At 35.3% G+C, this 20,316-nt stretch overlaps 5 protein-coding genes across 5 annotated transcripts in view; 2 read left to right on the top strand and 3 right to left on the bottom strand.

Moving 5' to 3' along the window:
• Nucleotides 1-19,787, bottom strand: part of LOC118747851 — a 28,228-nt gene extending 8,441 nt beyond the window's left edge. The window contains exon 1 of the mRNA XM_036482029.1: nucleotides 19,716-19,787. The gene's annotated coding sequence lies outside the window, so the exon portion shown is untranslated. The remainder of the gene's footprint in view (nucleotides 1-19,715) is intronic.
• Nucleotides 8,817-12,194, top strand: LOC118747850. Its single transcript, XM_036482027.1, has 4 exons — nucleotides 8,817-9,244; nucleotides 10,757-11,046; nucleotides 11,129-11,518; nucleotides 11,598-12,194. Exons 1-4 carry the CDS (start codon nucleotides 9,028-9,030, stop codon nucleotides 12,027-12,029), a joined length of 1,329 nt encoding a protein of 442 aa, XP_036337920.1. The 5' UTR covers nucleotides 8,817-9,027; the 3' UTR covers nucleotides 12,030-12,194.
• LOC118747848 (signal recognition particle subunit SRP68) lies at nucleotides 12,207-19,733 on the bottom strand. Its single transcript, XM_036482025.1, is given in 6 exon segments — nucleotides 12,207-13,203; nucleotides 13,271-13,528; nucleotides 13,530-13,934; nucleotides 13,997-14,346; nucleotides 14,466-14,622; nucleotides 19,716-19,733. Coding segments are annotated over 5 exon segments (1,809 nt in total). The 5' UTR covers nucleotides 14,563-14,622; nucleotides 19,716-19,733; the 3' UTR covers nucleotides 12,207-12,504.
• LOC118747847 (ATP-binding cassette sub-family E member 1) lies at nucleotides 16,043-18,537 on the top strand. Its single transcript, XM_036482024.1, has 6 exons — nucleotides 16,043-16,256; nucleotides 16,315-16,925; nucleotides 16,982-17,177; nucleotides 17,242-17,762; nucleotides 17,820-18,054; nucleotides 18,113-18,537. Exons 1-6 carry the CDS (start codon nucleotides 16,044-16,046, stop codon nucleotides 18,170-18,172), a joined length of 1,836 nt encoding a protein of 611 aa, XP_036337917.1. The 5' UTR covers nucleotide 16,043; the 3' UTR covers nucleotides 18,173-18,537.
• The window catches only part of LOC118747849 (myotubularin-related protein 9), a 6,356-nt gene continuing 4,989 nt past the window's right edge, over nucleotides 18,950-20,316 (bottom strand). The window contains exons 6-8 of the mRNA XM_036482026.1: nucleotides 19,881-20,293; nucleotides 19,716-19,813; nucleotides 18,950-19,660 (exon numbers count right to left, since the gene is read on the bottom strand). Of these exons, the coding sequence (XP_036337919.1) occupies nucleotides 19,592-19,660; nucleotides 19,716-19,813; nucleotides 19,881-20,293 (580 nt within the window). The 3' untranslated portion in view covers nucleotides 18,950-19,591. The remainder of the gene's footprint in view (nucleotides 19,661-19,715; nucleotides 19,814-19,880; nucleotides 20,294-20,316) is intronic.

The following is a 20,316-nucleotide window of genomic DNA, read 5'->3' as shown; positions in this document are numbered from 1 at the left end:
GCTTTTATGCACGTATGCAAATTATTAGTATTGAAAGTGGAAAAAAGACAAGATATGTATTGAAAACGAATATGGATGTACATTAGGGTGGTCCAAAAACAGTAAAGTAGCAATTGTAATGCTCTCACCCCCTAGAGTTGTTCTATATCGAAAAAGTATACCCCTATTTTTTATTTTGAAATCAAAGTTTTCCAGAAATGCTATAGAATTCTTGAAAATCAATATTTTTCGATCGGAAAACTCTGGTTCTCTTCAGGAGACTTTCAATAATATTACCCAATTGCTTATTTAACAATTTTTTAATACTAACGATTTTTTATTGGTGGCCCCATTGCATTTTTCGGGGTTTTTGTGGGTTTATGGCGGATAGTTGCGATGAAAAAATGGTTAAATAAAAAATTGGGTATTATTACTGGGAATCTCCTGCAGATAAACAGAGTTTTTGGCAGAAAAATATTAATTTTTAACTTTTCTATACCGTTTCTACGAAAAGTTGTTTTTTCCCATATAAAATGCATGGAAAACTTTGGGCGCTTTAAGCGACCTCTAAATATTTTTTGATTTCAAAATAAAAAAAGGGGTATACTTTTTTTCGGTATAGAAAAATCTTAGGGAGTGAGAGCATAAGAGTTCCGACTTTACTTTTTCACATGCATTTTGGGTCCACCCTAATGTACATACATATGTATGTATGTATGTTTGTTTGTGTATATAGAATTTTGCATGACAAAATATTAAGTAAATGTCACTAAAAATTTAGTATAAACAGTTTAGTCACTCTATTTCTACTTAAAGTTGCTGTCAGATGTGGCAATGTAAATAATTTTTTTCGAATCTGTCAGACTGCAATATTTCAGTAAGATATTGCATAAGCAGTCATAACTTTTTGAAACCAGGAACCAATAACGCCTTTCAGTTTTAGTTTAGTTCTGCACGAAAACAAAATATAATGTCAAGAACATTCCCACAAAAGAGCCAAATGAGAACAAAAGTATGGAAAGCAGTTTGAACGGAAACAAAATGAGAACAAAAGGTTCGGAAACGTTTCCGTAAAGAACAAAATGCGAGCGTAAATCTCGGGCACAAAATAAGAACGAAAATACCGAGAACGTTTTCAAGGAGGATAAAATAAGAGTAATAGTCTGAGGAACGTTCTGCTAGAGAACAAAACGAGAACAAAATTTTTGAGAACTTTACGTTAAGAATGAGAGCGACATCTGCGCGTTGAGATGAAAAATCGTTTCAGTGAGAACCACGACTATTAATTCTAAGCCAGACGGAAGCTGGATCATTTCAACTTCCAGATCGTTTATCATTAGATTGAGCTGTCCATTTATGGAACAATTTTTCATTTTCTGTGCAAGAAAAGTTCGTGTCTTAAGTCTTTCGTTGACCTCATTTGCATAATTAAGTCGCAAGTTATTTTTTGATGGAACGCCATGAGAAAGATTTTGTTCTCGCTTCCCTTCTTCCTGAGACTTTAGTTCCCAAATTGCTCTTCGCGAGAATGTTCCTTAGACTTTTGTTCCCGTTTTGTTCCCATTTTGTTCTTATAGAAATGTTGCCGAAAGTATTGTTCGATTTTTTTTATCTTTTGGCAACGGATTTTTTCTTATATAATTCCCATTGAGAACGTTCTGTTCTCATTTCGTTTTGGTTTTGAAGCGTTCTAGGAAACAAAACTACGAAAACGACATTTAGTTTCGATCGTATCTTTTGTTCTCGCTACCTGTTTGAAGCTACAATTCTTAGCTCAGTTAGACTTTTGGCTTTGATTTTCATATCGCACACCTAGATATAAAATGAGCTAACTCAAGATTCAGAAATGGAAATATAACTGCTTGTGAATCGTACAGAGTCAACGCCAGTAATAAAAAAAAATAGGTATAGCCGTAGTTTTTTAGTTAATATATATAATGATGTAGAAAAAAATATTCGCATTAATTAGATGAATGGATTTGCGCAAAAAATCGCCATAATTTTTTTAGTTGATCGCACTTTAGATCTAGGTGTACGATATAGCGACCCATATATAAATTGGGACGCATCATTTTAGCAAGTTTTGCCTATTTTTGAAGTGAAACTTCTTTAGCGGCGGTTGGTTGGTTGGGAGTAAATTGGCAAATTCAATGGAAATTGCACACGGAAATGATGCAACGGAAATGATGCAATGGAAACGGTTGGGGCTGAAACAAGTGCACAACAAAAACTTGCTAATAAAAGGTCAAAGAATAACACTTAGAAAAAGATAAAGAAAAGGATAAAGGCAAAGGCAAAAATAAAAACAAAGACAAAGATGCGTAAAGAAAAAGGCAAAAAAGAAGCCCAAGGTAAATTTAAGCACTTTACTTAAGTGAAGGGGTGAAAACGGTGAAAGGTGAAAAGGGTGAAAAGTATAAACACAGAAGTAAAAATAAAGGTAAATATATGGAAAAAGATGAGGATGAGGATACCGATAAAAGATGAAGATAGAGGAAGAGAGAATAAAATAAAGGTAATTATAGAGAAAAGGATATAGATTGATACACAGAGACTCAATCTGTGAACTATTTTGAGACTTTAGAGATTTTCGGGATTCTCGGGACTTATCGGTATAATAATCGACATTTTTATCGCTTTTGTTATCGATATTTTTTCGATATTGTTATTGATTTTGCTATCGATATATTCGGAACCTATCGATACTTTTATCGACTTCGTTATCGAAATTTTTATAGATTTTGTTATCGATATTTTTATCGATTTTGTAATCGATATTTTTACCGATTTTGTTATCGATATTGTTATTGGTTTTATTATCGATATTGTTGTAGATTTTATTATCGATATTTTTAACGAATTTGTTATCGATATGTTTATCGATTATTTATTGATTTTGTTATCGATACTTTTATCGATTTTGTTATCAATATTTTTATCGATTTTCTAAAAGATTTTTGTTATCGACTCTGTTATCGATATTTTTATCGATTTTATTATCGATATTTTTATCGATTTTCTAATCGATTTTGCTACCAATATTATTATCGATTTTGCTATCGGAATTTTTATTGAATTTGTCATCGATTTTATCGATATTTTTTTTGGTTTTTTTATCGATATTTTGTTGGATGTTACCATCGATTTTGTTATCGATAGAGCATACATTTATTTATTAGAACGAATGAGGGTTGAGGTAGGGATCTAGATAGAAAAAAGACAAAAAATATAACCTTAAGCAAAAGCAGATGTATGTATGTATGTATATTAGTTATGAGACAAAATATATATGTAACGTAAGTTTCACTTCTCCAGTGTGGCCAAGGCGCACTTACTTTTTTTATTTAATGGTTATTATTTTGCTATGAAAATTTTGCTAATTACTTCACAAACACCATATAAATACAAATTTCAGACTTTGTGCAAAAATAATGAAAATTATGCAAAATTCGAATACATAACTACTGATTTGCGATGAATGAGCAGTTTATTTTGAAAGTGGCATAAGTCACTTCGTACCTCTTGCGCATAAAAGACCGCTATTTGGATCACTATCCAAAATGAGAAATAGCAGCACTGACAAATTTAATTCGATGAAAAGAGCGAACTAGTTCTTTGGTTCAACAACTATCCAAGGCTACTGTGAACTCTTTTATTGGAATAAATAAATTTTGAAAAATAATAAATAAATTTTGAAAAATTTCAAGTTGTGACTGTTTTTGATTTAGGGTGCGACATGTACATTTATGCTTGCTGATGCCCACCCCCCGCACCATCCAGTATTTTCTTTCAACGGAAGTAATTTTTGTTTGTATTGCTTTATTTACTCTATGGTTACTCATACGCCACCGTAACCAACACATTTTACATTTACAAACAACATCTGACCAGAGTCGACATTGGTACTTACAAAACACATAAAATACGCAAGTTCAAGGTTAAACGGAGGCAAAATGACTGCTACTTACTGCTGTGGTGTAACCAGCACAATTCTCTAATGAATAAAATATCCTTATATGGATTTTTCAAATGAGTAGTTATTGACCAACATACACGTCAGCCTAAAGAGGGTGCACAGGCTTGCACATGTATGTATGTATGTATGTATGTGGATACGTAATTACTATATATGTATGTAAGTATGTTGCAAAAGTATTGTCACCTTGTTTCGATGGTGTTAGCAATGACATTGGACGCCGTATGGTCGACATTGACTAGGCGGAATGCCGCTTTAAGTGAGCTGTCATGCATTTTATTGCACGCAGTAGACCAATTCACTTGTATGCATGTATAAATCATGAACGTCTGTATGTCTACATATACATACATATGTACTATATAGTACTTGTTTGTCGATCTAACTGTTTGGTCAATTATTTATATGTTTTGGAATTTTTGCAATTTGCATTTGCATTGGCTTACGCATTAAAAATCCAGCCATGCAAGCATTTAGTCTATCGCTATATGCACATATGAAAATACATATGTATATTAGGGTGGTCCATAAAAAATTTAAAATCGGAATTTTAATGCCTGTTTTTAATCACCCTGTTTTTTTTGAAATCAAAAAATATTTATTTAGACGACGCTCAAAGCGCTCAAAACCTTGCATGTATTTTATATGCGAAAATTCAATTTTTTGTAGAAATATATAATTCTTGAAAATCAATTGATTATTTTTTATATATAAACTTATTTTGTAGCTCCCCCAGGAACCCCAGAAAATGCAATGGGGGACCCAAAAAAATCGTTAATATTAAAAAATGGTCATTTAAATAATTGGGTATTATTATTGGAAGTCTCCTGCAGTGAAGCAGAGTTTCCCGATCGAAAAATAAACTATATACCATTCCTACGGAAATTTGTTTTTTAAAATATAAGATACATGGAAAATTTTGTGCGCTTTGAGCGACATCTAAATATTTTTTTGATATCAAAATAAATTTGAGAGCATTAAAATTTCGACTTTTCTTTTTTCACATACATTTTTAGACCACCCTAATGTATATACATATACGTGCATGCATATCGAGGGTACTTTGGCAAAAGCTCGTATCTCAAAATGCTCTCAAACAAAAATCTTTCTATTAATAACAAAAAAAAAAAAATCATTTTTAAAATGTAGTTTTTTTCTGAATAATAAAAATTAAGTATTTTTGGTTAATTAGGGACAAAATATAAAGAATCATAGTATATTAAGGCCTTTTTTTAATTAATTTCACGAGATAAGATGAGATGGTGGCGATTTCTGAGATACTTGGTTTTGCCAAAACACCGTCCATATAAAATATATATAGATGTAGATAAGTAAGTATATAAATGCTAAGAAATGCAAATGTACTTGTATCAATGTGAAATTCGTTGAATGCATGAATGACCGGTTGGAGAATAATCCATACTCGGGTACGCACATATGTATATATGTATGTATGTATAATGTCGGATGGTGGGCGACTATACACATACATACATATGCAGGAAAGTAGAAGTGATACAAAACTGCACTCACGAACAGCCATTTCATTATAAATATAAACACATACAGACATAGATAAATAAGTATGTCTGGCTACAAAAATCAAGACATTGCACTTGGCTGCATACAATGTTTGAAAGTATTTCAAGGATACGCATGCACACGAATTTCAAGTGCAATTATTGGGGTGGTAGGCACAGTGTGGTGTGATTAAGATGTTTAAACAAAGGATCAAAAATATGAATAAAATAAATATGGGACTTTTTGAATGGATTTTCTTTGGTATAGATTTTTTCTTATTGTTGGGGATAGGGCAATGCCGTCTCGAGTTCTAATCTAATTCTCTGGATTCCCCCTAGTGTCGATTTATGTGCCACCATTCTCATGCCTCAGAAGGCATCTGGGCTGATAAAAGCGGTTGATGCTCCATTCTTTGGAAGTTAATCTGTTAATCCGTCAAGATCCAAATTTTCAAAAATTCAATTAATACCGACGTCGGTTTACTGCTGTTATAAGTTGTTCTAGTATTTGCTAAGAGACTTACACATCGCAAATATAATCGTTTACAATTTTTCGTTGCATAGTTTTAGTCACATGCACTACAGTAATGTATTGATAAAAAGTAAGACGGAAATTTTTAAAATTTGCATAAACCGTCACGCATAAATCAAGATAGACGAATTCAGAAGTACTTAGTATGAATGAAACAAATGTAATCAGCTGTTCTAGCAACCCTGCTCGTTGATATAGTTCGGTACTACTTCGGGAGCATTTCGGGACTAATTCAGGATTTTTTCGGGACTAGTACGGCATTAATTCGGTTAATTAGTTCTGGACTTTTTGGGGTCTAGTTCGGGATGATTTCCGGACAAGTTTGGAACCAGTTCGAGACTTTTTCTGGACTAGTTAGGGCCATTTCGGGATGAATTCGAATATTTTAAAACATCAAAACGGCCAGCGCAGATCTCTATTATTTGAGAATAACAAGCAACACTGGATTTTCCATTGTAATTTTTCAAAACTTGAAATAAACTGGATAAAAGTAAAACATTAAAATGTACTTAAATTTTGTAGAGCATATTTGCAAGCGTATTTACCAATGTCGACAATTTTTTTTTTCGTATGGAAGAAAATAACATCGTCGGGAGAAAAATTATCAAAAATCAACGCGATTCCTTAGCCTCTTGAAACTTGCACTTTATTATACTATAATTTAATAAGCTACAAAACTGCAATATTAAAAAAAAATTAACAAAATATTTGTTTATAAAAATATATATTTAACTTGAATGCGATGTCTAAATCGAATCTTTTATTAATTCATTTAATTTATTTTTAACTTTTTTAACATGTGGCAACCCTCCATGTTTGTTTTTTTGTAACCCATATTATATATTTTTCCAACTAAAACCTGCTTAAATTTCATTTGTCTGACACCCAAATAGTGAACAATTGCCCAATTGCCTAAGTTAAGCTGAACCTTCTTTTTTAAACAGGTGGCAACTCTCCTACACGTAGTTAAGAAATAAGGCCTTTCCAAGACCATTTCGATTGAGACCCATATTGCAATTATAGATTTAACATCTTAAATGATTTTAATTACTTTTTTTTTTTGAAAGCTGGCAGCTCTTTTCGAAAAGGAAAAACCTTATTTTACATCTGCAGCCCAAACCTTTTAATTTGGAACGTAATTTTTGAAAATCGAACGAACTGTGCGGATCTGATGGCATTGATTATTAAATAATTCAAATTGAATTGTTAAACAGGTGGCAACTCTTTTCGAAAAATCTTATTGGACATCTACACCCCAAGTCCTCTAATTTGAGACCTAATTTTTATAAATCGAACAAACGGTGCAGATCTTATGACCTGGACAAAAAAATCCCTTCGCGTATTTTATATGTATATGTTTATTCACACAAACATTAACTGGGGCACATTATTCTGAAAGTTTCCTTCTCCATACGCCCTTGACATATGCATGTAGATACATATGTAAAAATAAGGAATTCGAGGAATTTAAGAAAACCAGTTAATCCAAAACTTCTACGCCTTTGTGGCACAGTGTTATTTCGTTGCCTGTGCTCGCCAACGCATACATACAATATCTACAGCAAACATGCATACAAGCACACTCTTATGACATTGGCAGTTAATCAAAATTACTCATACGTCATGTTGTCCTTGAGCTTTAAGGTGCGGTTAAACGTGGCAATGCAAGCGCTTTTTCTATGCAATTTGCTGTCAAAATTCGAAATCGAAATTCTACTTTCCCCTGTAAACAGCCAGAAAGTCCTTTATGCAGATTTGCCGAAATCATTTTAACAGGTTTAGTAAATTTTTTATTATTTATTATTATTTATTATTATTTGTCTGCATTCACCGTGTAAACAGACAAAAAGTAGTATCGGAGAAATGAAAACTGCTTTCCAAAGCCACTTTACATGCAAGGTGTAACTGCTCCTGTAATCTCTTTTGGAAATTCTTGAGTTTGACAGACTTTTGAAAAGGACTCGCACTTGCCACGTCTAGCAGCTACTTTAATGTACAATTGCAACTACATATGTATATACATATGTACATAGTGGACATTTGTTTTGGACACACTTCTGGTCGTGCCTATGCTGCTAAGTTGCCGGCTTTGCTAAACACATTTTCATTCTATTCTTTTTTTGTTTTTTTTTTATTTTTTATTTTTTTGTTTTGCATTGCACATGTCTGCATTTCGTAAAAAATGAATTGAAGCAGAGAAGCGCAAACCGGTCGATGTTAATACTTGCGTCTCCGGCGGCAGCGCTGCTGGCGTCAGCGTCAAGTGGACCCACTCTCCTAGGCACATATATACATACAAATGTACATGCGTAAGCATTTTTACATGCATTATTACTGCCGCCACAACGCCTGCTGCACTGAATGATTGCCTGCTGCAGCTCGCGTTGGCCGCACACGCGCCCGCCGATTTAAGAGGATTTAGTTCTCACTCGGCGCTTGTCTCACACAGAATGTTGGCGAATTAAGCATAATTTAAAAAATTAAATTTTTTTTTTATTTGATAACGTTGCACTGCTGCACAAATGCAACGAATGCTGTTTTTATATTGTTTATAAACAAAAACTTAACGGAATTGTGTCAGTGGAGTACTACCAAATGTGACCTTTTTTTTTTTTGCTCGGCCCTTAATTGAGTGGAGTGCATTCGACGAGAACCGTTCTTTTTCTCATCATTTTCGTGAAGTAATTAAACTATGAGGTCAGCTAGAATTTAGCAACTGCAGCAAATTACACAAGCGTTCACAACGTATGCGTGTGTGTATGTGTGTGTATGTGTGTGGCACGTGCGTTGTATATACATATTTCCGCTGTACTTAGCGGTAATCAGCACTTTTAGTGCGGCCTCCATCCAGCGGCATGCCACCAGCAGCTTTTTAAATGATGGAAAAAATTAATAAATAGTTCGATTGTCGCTCTGACACATCGCGAAGAACGCGCAACACGTTTACTGTTAACGGTTTCCATAACAGGTTTCCTTTGGCAGAGTTTCCGTTGCAATTGCGTGTATACGCTCGTGTGTGTATGTGTGCGTGTGTGAAAATGGCTGATGGCGCTTGTGTATACGAAGAGGACGTGGATACTTTGTGCAATTGTGTGCCTTTAAAAAAAGTTATATCCTTCGACGTGCGATACTGGCGCTGTTCGGCAGGCAGCAATCATGGTGATAATTATATGTCGATAGTGAAGCGTATAGAAGTTAGTACACACGAGTTCAGTGCCGGAGTAGAGGCACACAAAGGTGAAATAGTAAATAAAAATACGGTAAAATAAACAGTTAAACATAAGGACCTCAACATGCTAATCCTTATGACTCAGAAAAGCGTATGCTTCGAAGAAATTAAATCGTTTTTCAACTTTTTTTATTTTAAGTTTTTGCAAATTTTGTCTTTATTATATATTATAAATACATAACCTGCCGGCAAAAAGTTGCTTTTTTACGATATATGCAACAATTTTTATTGTAAAGTTTTTCCCCCAATTTTTTATAAAAATATGGTTATTTCTACAACAAAAAAAAAAGTATTAGTTCTAAACTTTGTGCAAAACTCGTGAAAGTTAAGCAAACTTTCAACTTTTTAATCAGATTTTTAGAATTTTTTTGAGTTGCAGATTTGTAGCCCAATCAATTTTATTGTAATAAAGTAGAAGTTCGGAGTAGCTACACGAGTTACTGTTGATTTGAGGCAAATTTTTTTAACGCAGTCTCTTCTATATAAAAAAATTTCGCAAATATGGAAAAAAGCAAAGCACCTTAAGAAAAAAAAATTCTCAAAAACCAATGCGATTTTTGACTTACTCCGAACTAGCACTTTTTATACTACAATATAATGGACTACAAAACTGCATACTCAAGATTTGACTAAGTTTAGAAATTATATTTTTTATTAGCGGAAAAATATTAGAATAGAAATCGGTGCATATATAGTGCAAAATTCGCTGTGCCAATACTTTTTACCGACAGTGTACATACATACATATGTACGTTCATATTTAGGTGTATTTTGTATTTGTTATATGAAAGCCGTCAAATAGCATTTTTTTCGTTCATCGCAATGACCTTGCGTAGCGTCAATTTGTTGTTTTTCTTTTTACTTATGCCGCCGATAGTCGCCGCCATCACAAACACCCCTCATTCGGGCGCGCATATAAACAATTGAAAAGCATTTCTATTTTCTACTACCCCTGCCATTGAGAACTTAATGTATGTATGTATGTATGTACATACATTCACATGTTCAATTTAGTGTGCACACAGCTAAAGCATTTGTTGTTGGCAGAGTCCGATTCCTCTCACTACTACCAACGCAAAAATCATCTGCAGTTGTACTACTCTCAGTTTGGTTTTGTGCAGTTTTGTGCAACAAACAACCGCTCTCACTTTTATCTTCTAATCTCGCTCTTAAAGGTCATTTGAGCGCACACTAACAAAGTTATTGTTTTATTTAGTTATTATTTTCCTGCGCGCCACCCACGACTCACCTCGTCAATGAAGCCCTCTCTGTACCACTTTGTAAACAAAAATCAGCTGGTACACAAACGTGGATGTTGTTATCGCACAGTTGCCTTTGGTTCGTGTATACCCCGGCAACAACGAATAGTGGTATCATAAACGTTAAGAATTTTGCAATTTACTAAATAAAGCTAAAACAGGTCATATTTTTGCATAGCTATGTGCATTTGTATCTACTTTTTAGTTTATAAGCCTCAATTGAATTTAAATTCTAATAAAACCCGATTTTAACCTTTGCAGGTGCACAGCATTTTAGTTTCATAGTGAAAAGGCAAATTTTAAGTCGATCACGACGTCAACTCTTTCGCTGCGATGAAGCGTTTTGCAATGAAATAAACGCCTATACACATGTGATACCCGTTCTAGAAAAATATTTCATCAACGGAGATACAGTATTTCCGCAATGCTACTATGCCGGCAACGATAAGAAAGGCGAACTCATTGTACTGGAAGACTTGAAGCGGCTCGGTTATCGCATGCCCAACCGGTTAGTGCCATTCGATCTACATCACTGTGAAATAGTTATGAAGGTAGGCATTATGGAGGACATATGTACATACATACATACATAAGTACAGGTATGCACCAAAAAACCTTTCTGTTTCATTTTAGGAACTTGCCAAGTTGCACGCCACATCTATAGCAGCCAAACACTTGGGTGATAACGATTTCCGTGAGCGTTATTGTAAAGTTAATGAAATTGTGTATTGTGAAGAAGCCGAGAACTTTTATGGAAATTTACTTAGCTCCTCAATAGAGGAAGCGGTGAAAAGTTTACGGGAATCCAATGTCGATGGCAGCCTTTCGGATTCGATTTGTGTGATAGAGCAACTAAAAGCCGAATTATATAAGAAAATTATGTACAGCATAAATAATGCCAGCGACTGCGTCAGTGTGATGTGTCATGGTGACTTGTATGTTAATAACATCATGTTTAGGTCTAGCATGGATGACAGTAGCGCATGCGAAGCACCGAAAGAAGTGAAGTTCTTTGATTTACAGGTAAAATTTTTCGGTGGAAGATTTACTTCACACAAATATAGTCTCCGATGCTAATGCTATTTTCTTTATTTAAATTCAGGCAATGCGTTACACTTCGTTCATCTTCGATATACTTCATTTTATGTTTACTAGCACGAAGCGTGAACTGCGTGATGCTCATACAAATAGCTTGCTGACGACATATCACCGTGCGCTGCACAATCGTTTGGAGCAACTTTTGAATTCGCCCGAACACTTAGCATCTATTCGCCAGACTTTTTCACTAGAAAATATTATGAAAGAGTTTGAGGCGCATGCCTTTTACGGTTTAGCAGTTTCCATGTGGGTATTGCCTGCAGTCACATTCGATCCAAATAATATACCAAATTTAGATGCCATCAGTGAAGCTGTTCCAAAAGCCAATGAAATCAAAGTTACACAAAAGTTAACGGAAGAGTATCATTCCAGAATAAAAGATCTTGCATTGGAGTTTCATCAAAATGGTTATTTCCGTACCTGGCTAGAGAAATAGTTAGGCGTATGTAGGTACTCGTAGTCTAATTTAGCATGAATTGTTTAATTTAGATAACATATTAGCATAATTAGCTAATTATTAAAAGATATCCATTTTAGTTTTTGTAGTTCTGGAACCAATCCATATAAATGAAATATATTTTTTTGATATACATATCATTAAGTAGTAAATTTTTATTTCAAAATTCACCTAAACAAATGCGATGGGTATTTTTATTCCAAATGGGAATTGAAGCATAAAAAAGAGAAAAAAAAAACTATTATTGGGTTGCTAAATATGTTCCAATACCATACACAAATGCATTTCTCAAGTGAACGCTCTATTCAAGGCGCGTGTCGAATGTAGAGAATACATGATACTTTTTATAATGTTCTGGTCAGTAATCCTAGCCGGGAGCTAACGTTTAGAATATTCATTTGTGAAAATAACTAATTTGTTTATGCTGTGTTTAAATAAGTTTACCAAATCCACTTCATTTATTTCCACCCCAGCCCAAAAATCCTTTTACGAATCCAGAAATCGATGCGCCTCCCTTGTTTCCTGGCGAGTGCAGCTTATCATCCAATGGCGGTAGTTCAATATGACCGATCGCCAGGTCGAAGAATAGCGGCTTGCAGGGAATTGCCTCCATTTCAGGTGTCATCTTGAAAACGTTCGGCGTTTTGGTGTGAAGCGATTGATCCTCTTTGTATTGTGACAGACGCTCGAATAAGGGTTTCGTAGATTTTTGAGACTTGGACGTGAAAATAGCATCGTCGGATGTGTCATTCTCGAGCACACTATATGCATGCGCAGAGAATTTGCAACCTTCTATTGTTGACACGAGTATTTTCAAATCATCGGCTAATTTGAACTCTTCGCTTGCTTTCCCAGCTAATGCTTCGTTGGCATATTTGGAAGAACGTTCGTAAAGAGCAACAGCTTCTTTCCACTTTTTCATGTCGATCAGTGTCAAAGCAATGTAATAGCAACGGAATGCCTTAAATGTGAGTGCCAAGTTTTCTATTTCTGCTTGGTAGGTGGCGTCTTCTTCCATTCCTTGTATTTGCTGCATCTCACTGACATTCTGCAAAATTATTTCATACAAGCGTGCAAGGTCTTGGGATCTCACACGTTTGCCATCGCCAATAACTTGTGACTTTTGATTGGGGTCGTCGAAATTGGATTTAGCCTGAAATGTTTGGATCAAATGTTTTTGTTATAATAATGAGGTCGCATTTATGCAGTCTTCATCTTACCTGTTCTACAAGACATAGATTGCGTTGCAATGTGCGGCTATGCCGTATATACGACAAATATGCAAGTAAATACTGCACACCACTCACAGTTTGGCCCGTTGTAAGTGAACGCAATTTCGGATCTTGTTTTATTTCTTCTTTTACTGCCTGTATGGCGTCTTTGCAATCCATTAAAATGCGTTCAATCAATTCAATCTTTGATTCTATTTTCGATGTCTTCTCTAGCGATTTATCTACTTCTTGTATGCTGAGCAAAAAACAGACGCACCTTCTCTGGCCGTACAGTAACTTTACGGTTACGCCATTCAATTGTTTGCAAGCCCTCGCTACTTTCCATTTTCGTTTGACTAACTAGCAAATCTAAATTCTCAAGTAATCCTTGTGCACGCAACTCAAGTAAATCATCCATTTTGCTGGCACCACCACCGCCACCAATATTGTAAGCGCAGTAACGAAGATTAGGCGTGAATTCGTTAACTTTGACCCGATAGAGTTCCTGTTCGTCATCTGGCAATGCCTTTGCAAGGTTTTCATAAACTACTTGCGCACGTTTCAAGTGCTCTAATGCACTACCCCATAACTGAAGTTCGAAGTGCAGCGATCCGTGCATCCAAGCAACATAAGCCTCACATTCTAGTTTTGTGCGCGCATCAAATACATCAGACTGAAGAGAAAAACATAATATGTAATGAAAATATCCACAAACGCAATAATAAACCAAATTACATTGCACAGTTCTTGCAGTTGTAAAGCATAGAAGCATGCTTTGCGAAGCTTGTTAATCAAATGAAAACGTTTTCTTGGCTCCGTGTTAGCTTCCTGTTTTAACTGCATCGCATAAGACCAATCCCGCTCTGCACTTATCAATGGGATGTGAATGAAACGTTCATCAGCCCGTTTTCCAGTTAGTTGAGCTAATGTTACATCTCGCCGTTTGAAATGACGTTTGTCGCCCTGTGGATACTTTAGGGCTTTTCTGAGACGACGAATACGTCGGGTGCAATAGCCACGGTACCGTTGGTAGTCCCCATGTCGCAAACCATGTTGTTGCTGGGCATCCTTCACCATATGCAGTACTGCAGTTCAGAAAGATAAATAAACGATAAAGTGGAGAAAGTGATGCACGAAATCCAATTACAATTTCCATTTGTAGGTTAAGGTCTTTGTCTGACCTAAGCAAGTTTGTTTATCTTACCTTCAACGGTGAAGACTTTGGTGGGCTCCACTGGCTGAGCAGGTTGGTCTCCTTCAGTTTTCTCCACATTTTCTGTGCTGGGAGTTTCTTCGACCATTATTTTCGCTTAAAAATAACAATTCCACGACGTGTTAAAATTTTGTCTAGGAAAAGAAAACTGTGGACTGTCTTGTGAAATGTCAGAACGTCATCGATTTTTGACATGGAATTTTGACATCAAAAATTGTAATAGATCTTGCGGAATTCAGCTTCTTGCAAACTACAAATGTTAACAATAATCAAAAATTTTTATATGTGTACATAAATAGAAAGAGCCTAAAAAATACCGTAGTATTTGTAGTTATTTTAAAATATTCAATTAAAAAATATCATTTTTTAGGAATTGGTATCTGCACTTCATTGTCGACGTTCCCAATTGGTAACGCAGTTTACCATTGTGACGTTTCCTTTTCGACCACGGTTGCCAGTACTCAAAATTTATTAGTACCAAAATCATAACAAAGAAAATCCATTTTCCATTAATGAGCGCCAGCTTTATTTATTAATTTAATTTAATTTATTTATTAATTTACGCAAAAACTTAAAATTTTTTTGTATTTATTATTTAACATGATATTCCAGGAAACGCGAGGGAGGTTATAATTGATTGTCACTTTGAAGAAAAAAGGAGAAATCTTATAATTTTTAAACTTGTCATCGATATTGAGAAAGGAAAAATTATAACACCAACAATTTTCAACATAACCGTTACAAAGGGGAACTAATGCATAACATATTTATGAAGTAGATTTTTATTAAATTTTTCGCAACTTTAATAATAAATATTATTATTGGAGTACAATTTCATACTAGTGTTTTTGCTTCACTGGAGTTAATCTCTTCGCCAATTTACTTAGTTTATGATGAATAGCAATTGATAAAATCTCAAAAATCTCAAGTTTATAATTTTATTAAAAAATCACCTTTTTATGGAAAACGGTACAAACTACTGTTTACCATCGATGAAAAAATGTACTACTTTTGGTACCAAACTACGGAGAGTGGCAACCGTGCATTCCCCTTTTGAAATTCCAAGGCGAGGTGTTTAGTTCGCCGTGTTTAGTAAATTTTATAATCTTTGAGGTAATATAACACCAGAATATCCATAAATTATATTGCTTTAGAAAGTATGTATTTCGCATAAGAGGAGTGGTGTTGTGAACTAATGGAAAAAGATATATAGCTCATAAGTTTCGCAAAAAGTTGAGGTTATATTTTGGGTGCTTTCGCTGACCGTGGTTGGTTCCCGAACAATGCCAACCAGGCGAGTATAAATACGGGTGCCTTGATAGTTAATCTCCTAGTTTTTAGGGGGAATATTGGAGTAATAGTAGATTGCTTCGTTGTCAGTGTTAATTCACCAGCCAGGCTGAGTGTAATACGCGTGTCTTGATGTTGATCCCCTAGTTAGTTTTTAGGGGTAAGGGTTGGAGTGGGAGTGGATTGCTTCGTTGTCAATGTTAATACTTCACGAAACGCAACACGCTTTCATTTTTTTAAATATGTAGCTATAACATTTGTTTATAACTTACTTTCAGCATGTCGCGGAGAAAGGAAAATGAGGAGACAGATAAACAGACGCGTATTGCTATAGTCAGCGATGATAAATGCAAGCCAAAGCGTTGCCGTCAGGAATGCAAGAAATCCTGCCCCGTTGTTCGCATGGGGAAACTTTGCATTGAGGTGGCGCCCACGTCAAAAATTGCTTCACTCTCGGAAGAACTATGCATAGGTTGCGGTATTTGCGTAAAGGTAAGGAGCCCGTGTCTTAACATATAAAAAAAACTAAAGTTTAGCAATACCATTTTAGAAATGCCCCTTCGAAGCTATTACAATCATCAACGTTCCCAGTAATCTGGAGAAGCATACCACCCATCGATATGGAAAAAACTCATTTAAACTGCATCGTCTCCCGATTCCTAGACCTGGTGAAGTGCTTGGACTAGTTGGCCAAAATGGTATCGGCAAGTCCACAGCACTGAAAATCCTCGCCGGCAAACAAAAGCCTAACTTGGGAAGATACAGTGATCCACCAGACTGGACCGAAATTTTGGCATATTTCCGGGGTTCAGAGTTGCAGAACTACTTTACCAAAATATTGGAAGACAATTTGAAGGCGCTCGTGAAGCCACAGTACGTTGATCAGATACCTAAGGCAGTGCGTGGTGCTGTCGCTGAACTACTCGACAAAAAAGACGAACGCAAGAATCAGGGTACAATTTGTAAAATGCTGGACTTGCTGCATATACGTGACCGTGACATTGCTCAGCTATCTGGTGGGGAATTACAACGCTTTGCTATTGCAATGGTGTGCATTCAGGATGGTGATATTTTCATGTTTGATGAACCCTCATCGTATTTGGATGTGAAGCAACGTCTAAATGCTGCTTTAACCATTCGACATCTACTGCATCCCACGAAGTGAATACCAATTTTTTTAAACATTGGTCCGTTGATTAATGTAATTCTTCATTTAGATTTATTATCGTTGTGGAGCACGATTTGTCAGTTTTGGATTATCTTTCGGATTTTATTTGTTGTCTTTACGGTGTGCCAGGTGTTTACGGTGTTGTTACAATGCCTTTCTCGGTACGTGAAGGCATAAACATTTTCCTGGATGGGTTTGTGCCAACCGAAAACATGCGTTTCCGGACTGAATCACTAACCTTCAAGGTAAAGTTATATAATTAAAAAGAAAATGGTTTCATTTCGACATATAAGGGATTCTAAATTTTAGGTCTCTGAATCAGCAACTGAAGAGGAAATTAAACGCATGAATCACTATGTGTATCCCTCCATGAAAAAGACATTGGGAAAATTTGAATTAACTGTGGAACAAGGTCACTTTAGCGATTCTGAAATTATCGTTCTATTGGGTGAAAATGGTACCGGAAAGACAACTTTCATTCGCATGTTGGCTGGAAATTTGCAACCAGATGAAGAAGTCGACTTGCCAGTTTTAAATATATCTTACAAACCGCAAAAAATTTCACCCAAATTTCAAAACTTGGTGCGTCATCTGTTGCACGACAAAATTCGTGACGCTTATGTGCATCCACAATTCATTGCAGACGTTATGAAGCCCATGAAAATCGAGGAAATAATGGATCAAGAGGTGCAGAATTTATCTGGTGGTGAATTGCAACGCGTCGCTCTAGTTCTTTGTCTAGGTAAGCCAGCAGATGTTTATCTTATCGATGAGCCGTCGGCTTACTTAGATTCCGAACAACGTTTGGTAGCAGCTAAGGTCATCAAGAGGTACTAAAATATTTCTCTTTCCCATGTGTACAATTTTATTCATTACTGTTCGTGCAGATTTATTCTACATGCGAAACGTACCGGCTTCGTCGTGGAGCACGATTTTATCATGGCGACTTACCTAGCTGATCGTGTTATTGTACTCGAAGGTCAACCCTCTGTAAAAACCACTGCTTTCTCGCCACAATCATTATTAAATGGCATGAATCGATTCCTGGAACTCTTAGGCATCACCTTCCGCAGAGATCCCAACAATTTCAGACCACGCATCAACAAAAACAATTCGGTTAAGGTAAGTACAATTTCTAGGTTTTTATTGTAAATATAAAAAATATATTTTTCAAACGCAGGACACTGAACAAAAACGTTGCGGTCAATTCTTCTTCTTGGAGGATGATGCCGGCAATTAAGGAAGTATATTATGTGAATTATATACAACTGGAACACAATATAGCGCAGTTACTCGGAGACATAAATGGTTTAGATATCTTTTTGTGCATTCATAAATTTTGTAATCTTTACAAAAGATCAAGACAAACAAAGCTCATCCCAACTGCTGTTGGATATTTAAGTGCTAATTTCTATTTTTGTATAGATTTTTTCTGGATCCTTACTTTTGTCTTGTAATGTTACTGCTAGTCGTGAAACATTACAGATGGTTATGTTAAAACTATTTTGTACAATTTTTCAATAGTCAAATTAAAGAAAATACTGTAATAAAAAAAATTATATAAAAGCGCGAATTAAAGGCAGACCGGATGCGTAAACGAAATTATTTAGATATCTTTTGAATGAAGTAGCTGGGTTAGTCAAGCAAAACGTTCCTTCAAAAGCCGACTGTCATAGGCAAGGCTAAACTAGATTCATAAACCACTACATATTAAATTACAACATCATGTTAATTGTTAAGTCTGTTTATTTTATTTTAAAATCGTGCAGTTTGAAAGCGACTTCAATTTTTAATTAGCATGATACAAAATATACACGTATTGAGTTTTTATTCAAAATTAAGAAATTCTTGGCAAAAAAATTATTTTCAGACGAAATTGATTGCCGTTTTGATTTCAATCCTTTTGCCTCACATAAACAGCCGAGTGTTGTAAAGTCATTTTGCAAGTAAGCTCATTATACAAATGTATACTATACTGACACCCAAATTTGTAATTTCTTTAGTAGCCATTTACTGATTTTTTTTTTTTATTTGGTATGTATTAACTAGAAGGCAGACGGTCGTGTGTAGAACGTTCATGAAAAAATTACACCTAGAATCGTCACGAATGAATTTTTTTTCTCGCTTTTTTATTTAAAAGGATTTATACGATGCTTGAAAATTTTTCACTCGAATAAAGAAGAGTACACCATTTAAGTGACCGCGATGTTAACTTTAGTAGTAAACTATTAATAAATATGTATACATAAATACATACATATATGATTTTGATGCAACCTGCTCCTTCAAAAACGTTTCAATTTGCATTGCTTTTAAAATACTAGAAGTATAATTGGCATTATTATTTACAGCTTTCTTCAAATTTCTTCCCAAAAGGAATATTAGTTAAATTTATATTTCATCATTATCCTATTTATAAACCTATACTTAATTCAATAAAAATGCGTCAAAAATTGACTCAATTTAATGGTGCACATATTCACCACTGTGATGCCTGTTGTGTCCGAAGACTATTCGAATACTTTACAATAAAACAGTTTTAAGAGAGATAGTTAGAGAGCAAAAGGGGACATTTGAATTAGTTTTATGAATAATCAGTAATATCCCAATTACTTGCTAAACTTGTAATGAATTGCGATGGATCTTTTGGTTGCGGCAATCAATCAGCAGCCATGAGTTCCTCAATTTCAAGGCTCAAGTCTGAGGCTTGTTTGCGTAACCGTATTGCCTGCGATACATTTATCATAGTTTGAATGAGATTAGTTATAAAGTTAAGTACTTACTTTTGCCCGCAATTCCTTTTCTTGTGTGACCAATTCCTGTATTTGTTGCATTGTTTGTGTGCTATTCTTCTGTTCAAGGGTCCAGCGCAGATAAAGTTCTGAAATTATGTTGAAGAAAAGTTTCAAAATACAACAATAACTTCTTTTACATTATTCATTCATTACCACTCCAAAGCTCCAAAGAGATCGGCGCCACGCTAGGCCAAATCACGCTTGGATTTGGCTCGTACAATGGATTTAACATATTTTTCAGTACATCTGGCCGATTTAAATATGACCACAAACTAGTTGTACGTGTATGTACGCCCAGCTCCTGACGCTCGCGTTCGGAATCGCATAGAAAGGTGCCATATTGTGAGAAATAACTGTGCTCATAGAGTAAGATTAGAATTTGCGAGCTAAATTCAAAACTGCAGGGAAATTGTGTATACAGTTGGTAGATACAATCGAGCAACAACACAAACGAAGCACCAGCATTTTTGGGACGATTCTGCGCGGGCGTATAACTAGCATACCGATGACGCGACGCAAATGGATGGCCAGCCTGTATCCACTCACGCTCAATTAATGCTTGTATTCTAATTAGGAAAATCAATTTAAG

Source organism: Rhagoletis pomonella, unplaced genomic scaffold, assembly GCF_013731165.1.
Source record: "Rhagoletis pomonella isolate Grant_MI unplaced genomic scaffold, Rhpom_1.0 Rhpom_scaffold_00012, whole genome shotgun sequence".
Taxonomy (NCBI): Eukaryota; Metazoa; Arthropoda; class Insecta; order Diptera; family Tephritidae; genus Rhagoletis; species Rhagoletis pomonella.
This window is presented reverse-complemented; position numbering and strand designations above follow the sequence as displayed.